The 14250-nt window shown below is 49.7% G+C and overlaps 1 protein-coding gene across 3 annotated transcripts in view; it reads left to right on the plus strand.

Annotated features, from left to right (window-relative positions):
• Positions 1-14250, plus strand: part of LOC309584196 (uncharacterized protein) — a 33604-nt gene that overhangs the window by 4205 nt on the left and 15149 nt on the right. For all 3 annotated transcript variants that reach the window (XR_014227202.1, XR_014227203.1, XM_082300141.1), the window contains exons 2-5: positions 3537-3791; positions 9069-9164; positions 12655-12810; positions 12908-12985. Coding sequence is in view for 1 of the 3 variants with exons in the window: in XM_082300141.1 (XP_082156267.1) it covers positions 3544-3791; positions 9069-9164; positions 12655-12810; positions 12908-12985 (578 nt within the window). In the remaining 2 variants the exon portion in view is untranslated. The remainder of the gene's footprint in view (positions 1-3536; positions 3792-9068; positions 9165-12654; positions 12811-12907; positions 12986-14250) is intronic.

A 14250-nucleotide genomic window follows, 5' to 3' on the forward strand; every position in this document is an offset into this window, starting at 1 on the left:
GGTTTTTGAGGAGAAAAATGGGATTTTCAGGCAAGGTGAGTGGGGAAAGTGGAAATTGAGGCGGTTTTGAGGGAGAAAAGTGGGATTTTTTGGGGGAAAATGGGGAGATGTGAGGAAAAAATGAGGATTTTGGGGTTTTGAGGGGGAAAAAGGAGTTGGAATTCTGAGGTAAGAAAGGCGGATTTTTGCGGAGTTTGGGGGAGTTTTAAAGGGGAAAGGGGTTTGAGGAAGAGTTGTGAGGGGAAAAAGGCGGTTTTGGGGCAGTTTTGTGTTAAAAATGGGTGGTTTTGGGGTGAGGTGGAATTTAGGGGAGGTTTAGAGAGTGAAAATGGGGACGAATAGGGAAAAAATGGGGGTTTTTGGGGAAAAAAGCGTTTTTATGGGAAGTGTGAGGGGAAAGTGGGGCTTAAGGACGATTCTGAGGGGAGCACGAGGAGTTTTGGGGAGAAAAAAGCCTTTTTGGGGGAAGTTCTGAGGGAAAAAAGTAGGATTTTGGAGGGGAAAAGGGAGTTTTTTGGGAACGCGAGGAGAAAAAAGGGGTTTTGAGGGCAAAAAAAGTTGGATTTTAGGGGAAAATCTGGGGGTTTTTGGGGTGCTGGGAGGGGAAAAAAGGGGGATTTGGGGGAGGTTTGAGGTGGAAAGTGCGATTTTGGGGAAGTTGGTGAGGGAAAAGGGGGTTTTGGGGTGAAAAAGAAGCGATTTGGGGAAGGAAAAGGGGATTTTGGGGTGATTTGAGTGGAAAAAGGGATTTTAGGGTGAAAAAGTAGAGATTTGGGGAGGGAAAAGGGGATTTTGGGGCGATTTGAGTGGGAAAAGGGTTTGGGGGTGAAAAAGCGATTTTGGGAGGGAAAAGGGATTTCTTGGGGAAAAAGGGATTTTAGGGTGAAAAAGTAGAGATTTGAGGAGGGAAAAGGGGATTTTTGGGGTAATTTGAGCGGGAAAAGGGATTTTGGGGTGAAAAGCAATTTGGGGAGGGAAAAGGGGATTTTGGGGTGATTTGAGTGGGAAAAGGGATTTTAGGGTGAAAAAGTAGAGATTTGGGGAGGGAAAAGGGGATTTTGGGGTAATTTGAGAGGGAAAAGGGGGTTTGGGGGTGAAAAAGAAGCGATTTTGGGAGGGAAAAGGGATTTCTTGGGGAAAAAGGGATTTTAGGGTGAAAACGTAGAGATTTGAGGAGGGAAAAGGGGATTTTTGGGGTGATTTGAGCTGGAAAAGGGGTTTTGGGGTGAAAAGCAATTTGGGGAGGGAAAAGGGGATTTTGGGGCGATTTGAGTGGAAAAAGGGGTTTTCTGAGGAGGGTGAGGTGGTGTTTTGAGGGGAAAAAAGGGATTTGAGGAGCTTTGTGAGGGGAAAACTTGGGTTTTTGGGGGCGAACAATGGTTTTGGGCGGTTTTGAGGTGAAACAAGCGGTGCTCGGGGAAGTTTTGGGGGAAAAAGGGAATTTTTGGGCAATTTCAAGAGGGTTTCAGGGTTTGCACGAAGGAGAAGGGGAATTTTGAGGAGAAAAGCGGGATTTTGGGTTGTAAAAGGTTGGTGGAAGGGGGAAGGGGGGATGGGGGAAAGGAGTGGGGGATTTGGGGGAGATTTTGGGGGGATTTGGGGAATTTTTGGGGCATTTGGGGGAGGTTTTGGGGAGCATTTGGGGGAGGTTTTTGGGGTTTTGGGGGAGGTTTTTGGGGAGGATTTGGGGGATTTTTGGGGGAGGTTTTGGGGGTCACTGAGGGGAGGATTTTGGGGGATTTTTGGGGATTTGAGGGGAGGTTTTTGGGGAGGTTTGGGGGATTTTTGGGGAGGTTTTGGGGGTCACTGAGGGGAGGATTTTGGGGGATTTTTGGGGATTTGAGGGGAGGTTTGGGGGGGTTTTTGGGGTCAGTGAGGGGAAGTTTTGGGGGGCATTTGGGGGAGGTTTTTGGGGTTTTGGGGGAAGTTTTGGGGGTCAGTGAGGGGAAGATTTGGGGGAGGTTTTTGGGGTTTTGGGGGGATATTTGGGGATTTGAGAGGAGGTTTTTGGGGAGGATTTGGGGGATTTTTGGGGGAGGTTTTGGGGGTCACTGAGGGGAGGTTTTGGGGAGGTTTTTGGGGTCATAAAGGGGCAGTTTTGGGGGGAGGTTTTAGGGGTCACAAGGGGGAGATTTTGGGGAGGTTTTGGGGGTCACAAGGGGGAGATTTTGGGGCGGTTTTAGGGGTCACAAGGGGGAGATTTTGGGGAGGTTTTGGGGGTCACAAGGGGGAGATTTTGGGGCGGTTTTAGGGGTCACAAGGGGGAGATTTTGGGGAGGTTTTGGGGGTCACAAGGGGGAGGTTTTGGGGAGGTTTTAGGGGTCACAAGGGGGAGATTTTGGGGCGGTTTTAGGGGTCACAAGGGGGAGGTTTTGGGGAGGTTTTGGGGGTCACAAGGGGGAGATTTTGGGGAGGTTTTGGGGGTCACAAGGGGGAGATTTTGGGGCGGTTTTAGGGGTCACAAGGGGGAGATTTTGGGGAGGTTTTGGGGGTCACAAGGGGGAGATTTTGGGGCGGTTTTAGGGGTCACAAGGGGGAGATTTTGGGGAGGTTTTGGGGGTCACAAGGGGGAGATTTTGGGGAGGTTTTAGGGGTCACAAGGGGGAGGTTTTGGGGCGGTTTTGGGGGTCACAAGGGGGAGATTTTGGGGAGGTTTTGGGGTCACAAGGGGGAGGTTTTGGGGCATTTTTAGGGTCACAAGGGGGAGGTTTTGGGGAGGTTTTGGGGGTCACAAGGGGGAGATTTTGGGGAGGTTTTAGGGGTCACAAGGGGGAGGTTTTGGGGCGGTTTTAGGGGTCACAAGGGGGAGGTTTTGGGGGATTTTTGGGGAGGTTTTTGGGAGGTTTTAGGGGTCACAAGGGGGCGATTTTGGGGCGGTTTGAGGGGTCACTAGGGGGAGGTTTTGGGGGATTTTTGGGGAGGTTTTTGGGAGGTTTTAGGGGTCACAAGGGGGAGGTTTTGGGGCGGTTTTAGGGGTCACAAGGGGGAGATTTTGGGGCGGTTTGAGGGTCACAAGGGGGAGATTTTGGGGCGGTTTTAGGGGTCACAAGGGGGAGGTTTTGGGGAGGTTTTGGGGGTCACAAGGGGGCGGTTTTGGGGCGGTTTGAGGGTCACAAGGGGGAGATTTTGGGGCAGTTTGAGGGTCACAATTTTGGGGCGGTTTTAGGGGTCACAAGGGGGAGATTTTGGGGTGGTTTGAGGGTCACAAGGGGGAGATTTTGGGGCGGTTTTGGGTTCACTAGGGGGCGATTTTGGGGCGGTTTGAGGGTCACAAGGGGGAAGTTTTGGGGCAGTTTGAGGGTCACAATTTTGGGGTGGTTTGAGGGTCACAAGGGGGAGGTTTTGGGGCGGTTTTGGGTTCACGAGGGGGAGATTTTGGGGCGGTTTGAGGGTCACTAGGGGGAGATTTTGGGGGATTTTTGGGGAGGTTTTTGGGAGGTTTTAGGGGTCACAAGGGGGCGATTTTGGGGCGGTTTGAGGGGTCACTAGGGGGAGGTTTTGGGGGATTTGGGGGGCCCTGACTGCCCCATTCCCAGCGGAGGGATGTACAATGGGATCGGGCTGCCGACGCCGCGGGGCAGCGGCACCAATGGCTACGTCCAGCGCAACCTCTCGGCCCTGCGGCCCAAGAAAGGGGGGGTGGGCGGGGACCCCCCCCCCGGCGAGGAGGAGCTGCGGCGCCTCGAGGCCGCCCTGGCCAAGAAACCCAACCCCGACATCCTCGACCACCAGCGCAAGAGGAGGGTGGAGCTGAAATGCCTGGAGCTGGCCGAGCTCATGGAGGAACAGGGGTGAGCCCCAAAAACGGGGTAAAAAGGCCCCAAAAAATGGGAAAAAACCGCCCCAAAAACGGGGAAAAAACGCCCCAAAAATGGGAAAAAAATGCCTCAAGAATGGGGAAAAAAATGCCCCAGGAATGGGAAAAAAAGGCCCCAGAATGGGAAAAAACTGCCCCAAAATGGGAAAAAAAGGCCCCAGAAAATGGGAAAAAAATGCCTCAAGAATGGGGAAAAAAATGCCCCAGAAAATGGGAAAAAAATGCTCCAGAAATGGGAAAAAAATGCCCCAGGAATGGGAAAAAAAGGCCCCCAAAATGGGAAAAAAATGCCCCAAAATGGGAAAAAAAGGCCCCAAAAAACGGGAAAAAAATGCCCCAAAAATGGGAAAAAAAGGCCCCAAAAATGGGAAAAAAAGGCCCCAAAATGGGAAAAAAAGGCCCCAGAAAACGGGAAAAAAATGCCCCAAAAAACGGGAAAAAACCGCCCCAAAAAACGGGAAAAAACCGCCCCCAAAAATGGGAAAAAACCGCCCCCAAAAAGGGGAAAAACCCGCCCCAAAAAATGGGAAAAAAATGCCCCAAAAAATGGGAAAAAAATGCCCCAAAAAAGGGGAAAAAAATGCCCCAAAAATGGGGAAAAAAACGCCCCAAAAGACGGGAAAAAAATGCCCCCAAAAAAGGGGAAAAAAATGCCCCAAAAAACGGGAAAAAAACGCCCCAAAAACGGGAAAAAAAGGCCCCAAAAATGGGAAAAAAGGCCCCAAAAATGGGAAAAAAACGCCCCTAAAAAGGGGAAAAAAATGCCCCAAAAAAGGGGAAAAAAATGCCCCAAAAAATGGGAAAAAAACGCCCCCAAAAATGGGAAAAAAATGCCCCAGAAAATGGGAAAAAAATGCCCCAGAAAATGGGAAAAAAAGGCCCCAAAAATGGGAAAAAAATGCCCCTAAAAAGGGGAAAAAAACGCCCCAAAAAATGGGAAAAAAATGCCCCAAAAAACGGGAAAAAAAGGCCCCCAAAATGGGAAAAAAATGCCCCAGAAAATGGGAAAAAAACACCCCCAAAAATGGGAAAAAAATGCCCCAAAAAGCGGGAAAAAAAGGCCCCAGAAAATGGGAAAAAAAGGCCCCCAAAAATGGGAAAAAAAGGTCCCCAAAATGGGAAAAAAACGCCCCAGAAAATGGGAAAAAAACGCCCCAGAAAATGGGAAAAAAACGTCCCCAAAAATGGGAAAAAAACGTCCCCAAAATGGGAAAAAAAGGCCCCAGAAAATGGGAAAAAAAGGCCCCAGAAAATGGGAAAAAAAGGCCCCCAAAAATGGGAAAAAACCGCCCCAAAAAACGGGAAAAAGATGCCCCAAAAAACGGGAAAAAGATGCCCCAAAAAATGGGAAAAAAACGCCCCAAAAAATGGGAAAAAAACGTCCCCAAAATGGGAAAAAAAGGCCCCCAAAAATGGGAAAAAAAGGCCCCCAAAATGGGAAAAAAAAGCCCCAAAAATGGGAAAAAAAATGCCCCAAAAAACGGGAAAAAAAATGCCTCAAAAAACGGGAAAAAAACGCCCCCAAAAATGGGAAAAAACCGCCCCCAAAAATGGGAAAAAACCGCCCCCAAAAATGGGAAAAAACCGCCCCAAAAAAGGGGAAAAACCCGCCCCAAAAATGGGAAAAAAACCGCCCCAAAAAAGGGGAAAAAAATGCCCCAAAAAATGGGGAAAAAAAGCCCCAAAAATGGGAAAAAACTGCCCCAAAAATGGGAAAAAAAAGCCCCAAAAAACGGGAAAAAACCGCCCCCAAAAATGGGAAAAAACCGCCCCCAAAAATGGGAAAAAACCGCCCCCAAAAATGGGAAAAAACCGCCCCAAAAAAGGGGAAAAACCCGCCCCAAAAATGGGAAAAAAACCGCCCCAAAAAAGGGGAAAAAAATGCCCCAAAAAATGGGGAAAAAAAGCCCCAAAAATGGGAAAAAACTGCCCCAAAAATGGGAAAAAAAAGCCCCAAAAAACGGGAAAAAAATGCCCCAAAAAACGGGAAAAAAACACCCCCAAAAAACAGGAAAAAACCGCCCCAAAAATGGGAAAAAAACCGCCCCAAAAAACAGGAAAAAAAGGCCCCCAAAAATGGGGAAAAAAAGCCCCAAAAAATAGGAAAAAAATGCCCCAAAAAAGGGGAAAAAAATGCCCCAAAAAATGGGAAAAAAATGCCCCAAAAAAGGGGAAAAAAATGCCCCAAAAAATGGGAAAAAAACGCCCCCAAAAATGGGAAAAAACCGCCCCAAAAAACGGGAAAAAAATGCCCCAAAAATGGGAAAAAAAGCCCCAAAAATGGGAAAAAAAGGCCCCAAAAAACGGGAAAAAAACACCCCCAAAAAACAGGAAAAAACCGCCCCAAAAATGGGAAAAAAACCGCCCCAAAAAACGGGAAAAAAAGGCCCCCAAAAATGGGGAAAAAAAGCCCCCAAAATGGGAAAAAAATGCCCCAAAAAATGGGAAAAAAATGCCCCCAAAAACAGGAAAAAAACGCCCCAGAAAATGGGAAAAAAAGGCCCCCAAAATGGGAAAAAAATGCCCCCAAAAATGGGGAAAAAAAGGTCCCAAAAATGGGGGAAAAAAGCCCCAAAATGGGAAAAAAACGCCCCTAAAAAGGGGAAAAAAACGCCCCCAAAAATGGGAAAAAAACGCCCCCAAAAATGGGAAAAAAACGCCCCCAAAAATGGGAAAAACCGCCCCAAAAAACGGGAGAAAAATGCCCCAAAAAACGGGAAAAAAATGCCCCAAAAATGGGAAAAAACCGCCCCAAAACCAGGAAAAAAACGCCTCAAAAAAACGGGAAAAAGACGCCCCAAAAATGGGAAAAAAAGGCCCCAAAAATGGGAAAAAAACCGCCCCAAAAAACGGGAAAAAAAGGCCCCCAAAAATGGGGAAAAAAAGCCCCAAAAAACGGGAAAAAAACGCCCCCAAAATGGGAAAAAAAGGCCCCAAAAAACGGGAAAAAAACGCCCCCAAAAATGGGAAAAAAAGGTCCCCAAAAAACGGGAAAAAAATGCCCCAAAAAATGGGAAAAAAATGCCCCCAAAAATGGGAAAAAAACGCCCCAAAATGGGAAAAAAAGGCCCCAGAAAATGGGAAAAAAATGCCCCCCAAAAAATGGGAAAAAAATGCCCCAAAAAACGGGAAAAAAATGCCCCAGAAAATGGGAAAAAAACGCCCCCCAAAATGGGAAAAAAAGTCCCCAAAATGGGAAAAAAAGGCCCCCAAAAATGGGAAAAAAAGGTCCCCGAAAATGGGGAAAACCCCAAAAAATAGGAAAAAACCGCTCCCAAAATGGGAAAAAAAGGCCCCAAAAAATGGGAAAAAAACGCTCCAAAAAACAGGAAAAAAACGCCCAAAAAACAGGAAAAAAATGCCCCCAAAAATGGGAAAAAAACGCCCCAAAAATGGGAAAAAAACGCCCCAAAAATGGTTTGGAGGAGGTTGTAGAAATTTGTGGATTAAGTGGTTTAAAGAAGAGGCAAAAGTGTCCCAAAAATGGCTTAAAACAGCTCAAAAATGACCTGAAACGCCCCAAGAATAGCCCAGAAGGGTGTCCGGAAGTTTTGGGATTAAATAGTTTAACAAAAAGCCAAAAATGCCTCAGAAAATGGCATCAAAATGATTTAAAACACCCCAAAAATAGCCCAGAACGGTGTCTAGAAGTTTTGGGATTAAATGGTTGAAAAAAAGGCAAAAAATGCCCCAAAAAATGCCTTGAAAGAGCTCAAAAATGACCTGAAACCCCCCAAAAATAGCAAAGAACAGCGTCCAAAGATTTTGGGATTAAAGAGATTTTAAAAAGAACCAAAAATGCCCCAAAAAATGGCTTGAAAGAGCCCCCAGACCCCTCAGGGACCCCCAAATTCCCCTTAAATCCCCCAAATTCCCCTTAAATCCCCCAAATTCCCCTTAAATCCCCCCAAATTCCCCTTAAATCCCCCCAAATTCCCCTTAAATCCCCCCAAATTCCCCTTTAGAGCCCCCCAAACCCCTCAGGGACCCCCCAAATTCCCCTTTAGAGCCCCCAAATTCCCCTTTAATCCCCCCAAATTTTCCTCAGGGACTCCCCAAATTCCACTTTAGAGCCCCCAGACCCCTCAGGGACCCCCCAAATTCCCCTTTAGAGCCCCAAATTCCCCTTTAGAGCCCCCAAACCCCTCAGGGACCCCCCAAATTCCCCTTTAGAGCCCCCAAATTCCCCTTAAATCTCCCCAAAATCCCCTCAGGGACCCCCAAATTCCCCTTTAGAGCCCCAAATTCCCCTTTAGAGCCCCCAAATTCCCCTTAAATCCCCCCAAACCCCTCAGGGACCCCCCAAATTCCCCTTTAGAGCCCCCAAACCCCTCAGGGACCCCCCAAATTCCCCTTTAGAGCCCCCAAATTCCCCTCAGGGACCCCCAAATTCCCCTTTAAACCCCCAAACCCCTCAGGGACCCCCCAAATTCCCCTTTAGAGCCCCCAAATTCCCCTCAGGGACCCCCAAATTCCCCTTTAAACCCCCAGACCCCTCAGGGACCCCCCAAATTCCCCTTTAGAGCCCCCAAATTCCCCTTAAATCCCCCAAATTCCCCTTTAGAGCCCCAAATTCCCCTTAAATCTCCCCAAATTCCCCTCAGGGACCCCCCAAATTCCCCTTTAGAGCCCCCAAATTCCCCTTTAAACCCCCCCAAATTCTCTTTTAGAGCCCCCAGACCCCTTAGGAACCCCCCAAATTCCCCTTTAGAGCCCCCAAACCCCTCAGGGACCCCCCAAATTCCCCTTTAGAGCTCCCAAATTCCCCTTAAATCTCCCCAAATTTCCCTCAGGGACTCCCCAAATTCCACTTTAAACCCCCAAATCCCTCAGGGACCCCCAAATCCCTCAGGGACCCCCAAATTCCCCTTTAGAGCCCCCAAATCCCTCAGGGACCCCCAAATTCCCCTTTAGGGCCCCCAAATTCCCCTTAAATCCCCCCAAACCCATCAGGGACCCCCCAAATTCCCCTTTAGAGCCCCCAAATTCCCCTTTAAACCCCCCCAAATTCTCTTTTAGAGCCCCCAAACCCCTCAGGGACCCCCCAAATTCCCCTTAAATCCCCCCAAATTCCCCTTTAGAGCTCCCAAACCCCTCAGGGACCCCCCAAATTCCCCTTTAGAGCCCCCAAATTCCCCTTTAAACCCTCCCAAACTCCTCAGGGAACCCCTTGAAATCTTTCCAACCCCCTCAAAGCCCTTGAGCCCCCTCCCCAAATTTGGGGGCCCCCCTGACCCCCCCTGTTTTGCAGCTACTCGGCCGAGGAGATCGAGGCCAAGGTGGCCACGTTCCGCACGATGCTGCTGGAGAAGGACGAGGCCCCGGGGGACCCCGACCAGAAACCCACGTGAGCAGCCCCCAAAATCCCCTCAAATCACCCCAAATCCACTCCTGGGAGCTCTAAATCCCTCCTAAAATCACTCTTGACAACCCCAACCCCCCCCTAAAATCCCTCCCAGAACCCCCAAACCTCTCTAAAATCACCTCAGGATCCCCAAATCTCCCAAAAATCTCCTTCAGACCCCCCTTAAAATCATCCCTGGGACCCCCAAATCTCCCTAAAATCACACCAGGATCCCCAAATCTCCCAAAAATCTCACTCCAACTCCACAATCTCCCTAAAATCTTCCTCCAACTCTTCCTAAAATCACCCCAGGAGCCCCGAATCTCCCAAAAATCCCTCCCAGAACCCCCAAATCTCCCTAAAATCACCCCAACACCCCCCAAATCTCCCTAAAACCACTCCTGGATCCCCAAATCTCCCTAAAAGTACTCCAGAACCCCCAAATCTCCCCAAAATCTTCCTCCAATCCCCCTAAAACCACTCCAGGACCCCCAATCCCTCCTAAAACCACTCCAGAACCCCCAAATCTCCCTAAAACCACTCCAGAACCCCCAAATCTCCCTAAAATCCCTCCCAGAACCTCCAAATCTCCCTAAAATCACCCCAACACCCCCCAAATCTCCCTAAAACCACTCCAGAACCCCCAAATCTCCCTAAAACCACTCCAGAACCTCCAACTCTCCCTAAAATCTCCCTCTAAAATCGTGCCCAGGACCCCCAATCCCTCCTAAAATCCCTCCCAGAACCCCCAAATCTCCCCAAAATCTTCCTCCAATCCCCCTAAAACCACTCCAGGACCCCCAATCCCTCCTAAAACCACTCCAGAACCCCCAACTCTTCCTAAAATCACCCCAGGAGCCCCGAATCTCCCAAAAATCCCTCCCAGAACCCCCAAATCTCCCTAAAATCACCCCAACACCCCCCAAATCTCCCTAAAACCACTCCTGGATCCCCAAATCTCCCTAAAACCATTCCTGGATCCCCAAATCTCCCTAAAAGCACTCCAGAACCCCCAAATCTCCCCAAAATCTTCCTTCAATCCCCCTAAAACCACTCCAGGACCCCCAATCCCTCCTAAAACCATTCCAGAACCCCCAAATCTCCCTAAAATCTCCCTCTAAAATCGTGCCCAGGACCCCCAATCCCTCCTAAAATCCCTCCCAGAACCCCCAAATCTCCCTAAAATCCCTCCCAGAACCCCCAAATCTCCCTAAAATCACTCCCAGAGCCCCCAAATCTCCCTAAAACCACTCCTGGATCCCCAAATCTCCCTAAAACCACTCCAGAACCCCCAAATCTCCCCAAAATCTTTTTCCAATCCCCCTAAAATCACTCCAGGACCCCCAATCCCTCCTAAAACCACTCCAGAACCCCCAAATCTCCCTAAAATCACCCCAGAACCCCCAAATCTCCCCAAAATCTTCCTCCAATCTCCCTAAAATCACCCCAGAGACTCCCAAATCTCCCAAAAATCCCTCCCAGAACCCCCAAATCTCCCTAAAATCCCTCCAGGACCCTCAGTCCCTCCTAAAACCACTCCCAGAACCCCCAAATCTCCCAAAAATCTCCCTCCAATCCCCCAGTCTCTCTAAAATCTTTCTCCAACTCTTCCTAAAATCACCCCAGGAGCCCCGAATCTCCCAAAAATCCCTCCCAGAACCCCCAAATCTCCCTAAAATCACCCCAACACCCCCCAAATCTCCCTAAAACCACTCCTGGATCCCCAAATCTCCCTAAAACCACTCCAGAACCCCCAAATCTCCTTAAAATCTCCCTCTAAAATCGTGCCCAGGACCCCCAATCCCTCCTAAAACCACTCCAGAACCCCCAAATCTCCCCAAAATCTTCCTTCAATCCCTCCTAAAACCACTCCAGAACCCCCAAATCTCCCCAAAATCTTCCTCCAATCTCCCTAAAATCACCCCAGAGACTCCCAAATCTCCCAAAAATCCCTCCCAGAACCCCCAAATCTCCCTAAAACCACCCCAGAACCCCCAAATCTCCCTAAAATCCCTCCAGGACCCTCAATCCCTCCTCAAATCCCTCCCAGAACCCCCAAATAACCCTAAAATCTCCCTCTAAAATCGTGCCCAGGACCCCCAATCCCTCCTAAAATCCCTCCCAGAACCCCCAAATCTCCCAAAAATCTCCCTCCAATCCCCCAATCTCCCTAAAATCTTTCTCCAAATCTCCCTAAAATCACCCCAGGAGCCCCGAATCTCCCAAAAATCCCTCCCAGAACCCCCAAATCTCCCTAAAATCACTCCCAGAGCCCCCAAATCTCCCTAAAACCACTCCTGGATCCCCAAATCTCCCTAAAACCATTCCTGGATCCCCAAATCTCCCTAAAACCACTCCAGAACCCCCAAATCTCCCCAAAATCTTTTTCCAATCCCCCTAAAACCACTCCAGAACCCCCAAATCTCCCTAAAATCACCCCAACACCCCCCAAATCTCCCTAAAACCACTCTTGGATCCCCAAATCTCCCTAAAACCACCCCAGAACCCCCAAATCTCCCTAAAATCCCTCCAGGACCCTCAATCCCTCCTCAAATCCCTCCCAGAACCCCCAAATCTCCCTAAAATCACCCCAACACCCCCCAAATCTCCCTAAAACCACTCCAGAACCTCCAAATCTCCCTAAAATCTCCCTCTAAAATCGTGCCCAGGACCCCCAATCCCTCCTAAAACCACTCCAGAACCCCCAAATCTCCCCAAAATCTTCCTCCAATCTCCCTAAAATCACCCCAGAGACTCCCAAATCTCCCAAAAATCCCTCCCAGAACCCCCAAATCTCCCTAAAACCACCCCAGAACCCCCAAATCTCCCTAAAACCACTCCTGGATCCCCAAATCTCCCTAAAACCATTCCTGGATCCCCAAATCTCCCTAAAACCATTCCTGGATCCCCAAATCTCCCTAAAACCACTCCAGAACCCCCAAATCTCCCCAAAATCTTTTTCCAATCCCCCTAAAACCACTCCAGAACCCCCAAATCTCCCTAAAATCACCCCAACACCCCCCAAATCTCCCTAAAACCACTCCTGGATCCCCAAATCTCCCTAAAACCACCCCAGAACCCCCAAATCTCCCTAAAACCACCCCAGAACCCCCAAATCTCCCTAAAATCCCTCCAGGACCCTCAATCCCTCCTCAAATCCCTCCCAGAACCCCCGAATCTCCCTAAAATCTCCCTCCAACCCCTCCTCCAATCCCCCCTGGAACCCCCAAGCCCCCCTAAAATCCCTCCATCTCCCCCAAACCTCCCTAAAACCACTCCAGAACCCCCAAATCTCCCTAAAATCCCTCCAGGACCCTCAATCCCTCCTCAAATCCCTCCCAGAACCCCCGAATCTCTCTAAAATCTCCCTCCAACCCCTCCTCCAATCCCCCCTGGAACCCCCAAACCCCCCCTAAAATCCTTCCATCCCCCCCAAACCTCCGCCCTCATTAACCAACCCCTCACCCTCACCCCTTAATCACCCCCTAATTAGCGTCACCGAGACGCACCAGCTGGCCGAGGCTAACGAGCGCAAGAACGAGCGGCTCCGCGCCGCTTTCGGCATCAGCGACTCCTACGTGGACGGCAGCTCCTTCGACCCCTCCCGCCGGCCCAAGGAGCCCCCCCAGGAGCCCCCTGAGCCCCCCAGGTACCCCCAAAAACCTTTTAGGGTCCCCCCAAAACCTCCCCCCCCCCCCAAAAAAATAACGGGGTGTTCATATCCCCCCCCTCTTTTCTCCCGGCAGCGCCGTCCCCGAGGAGTCGAGCTCTCGGTCGCCGTCGCCCAAGCAGAAGAAGAAGAAGAAGAAGAAGGATCGGGGCAGGTGGGGTTGGTTTTTTGGGGTGGTTTTGGGGGAGATTTGGGGGTTTTGGGGTGATTTTAGGTGGGATTGGGGGGTGGTTTTAGGGAGATTTGGGGGTTTTGGGGTGATTTTAGGGAGATTTGGGGGTTCTGGGGTGATTTTAGGGGGCTTGGAGAGAGACTTGGGGTGATTTGGGCGTCCTGGGGTGATTTTAGGTGGGATTGGAGGGAGATTTTAGGGAGATTTGGGGGTCCTGGGAGGGATTTTTGGGAGATTTGGGAGTCTCTGGGGTGATTTTAGGGAGATTTGGGGGTCCTGGGGTGATTTCAAGGAGATTTGGGGGTTCTGGGGTGATTTTAAGGGGCTTGGAGAGAGATTTGGGATGATTTGGGGGTTCTGGGGTGATTTTAGGGGGCTTGGAGAGAGATTTGGGATGATTTGGGGGTTCTGGGGTGATTTTAGGAGGGATTGGGGGTGGTTTTAGGGAGATTTGGGGCTCTCAGGTGATTTTAGGTGGGATTGGAGGGAGATTTTGGGGAGATTTGGGGGTTCTGGGGTGATTTTAGGAGGGATTTGGTGTCCTGGAGGGATTTTTGGGAGATTTGGGAGTCTCTGGGGTGATTTTAGGGAGATTTGGGGGGTCTTGGGGGTTGATTTTAGGAGGGATTGGGGATCCTGGAGTGATTTGAGGGGGATTGGAGGAAGATTTTGGGGAGATTTGGGGGTTCTGGGGTGATTTTAAGGGGCTTGGAGAGAGATTTGGGATGATTTGGGGGTTCTGGGGTGATTTTAGGTGGGATTGGGGGGTGGTTTTAGGGAGATTTGGGGGTTTGGGGGTGATTTTAGGTGGGATTGGGGGGTGGTTTTAGGGAGATTTGGGGGTTTTGGGGTGATTTTAGGTGGGATTGGGGGGTGGTTTTAGGGAGATTTGGGGCTCTCAGGTGATTTTAGGAGGGATTGGAGGAAGATTTTGGGGAGATTTGGGGGTTCTGGGGTGATTTTAAGGGGCTTGGAGAGAGATTTGGGATGATTTGGGGGTTCTGGGGTGATTTTAGGTGGGATTGGGGGGTGGTTTTAGGGAGATTTGGGGGTTTTGGGGTGATTTTAGGTGGGATTGGGGGGTGGTTTTAGGGAGATTTGGGGGTTTTGGGGTGATTTTAGGTGGGATTGGGGGTGGTTTTAGGGAGATTTGGGGGTTCTGGGGTGATTTTAGGTGGGATTGGGGGTGGTTTTAGGGAGATTTGGGAGTTTTGGGGTGATTTTAGGAGGGATTGGAGGGAGATTTT

The sequence above is a fragment of the Coloeus monedula genome (genome assembly GCF_965178545.1).
Source record: "Coloeus monedula genome assembly, chromosome: 37".
Lineage (NCBI taxonomy): Eukaryota > Metazoa > Chordata > Aves > Passeriformes > Corvidae > Coloeus > Coloeus monedula.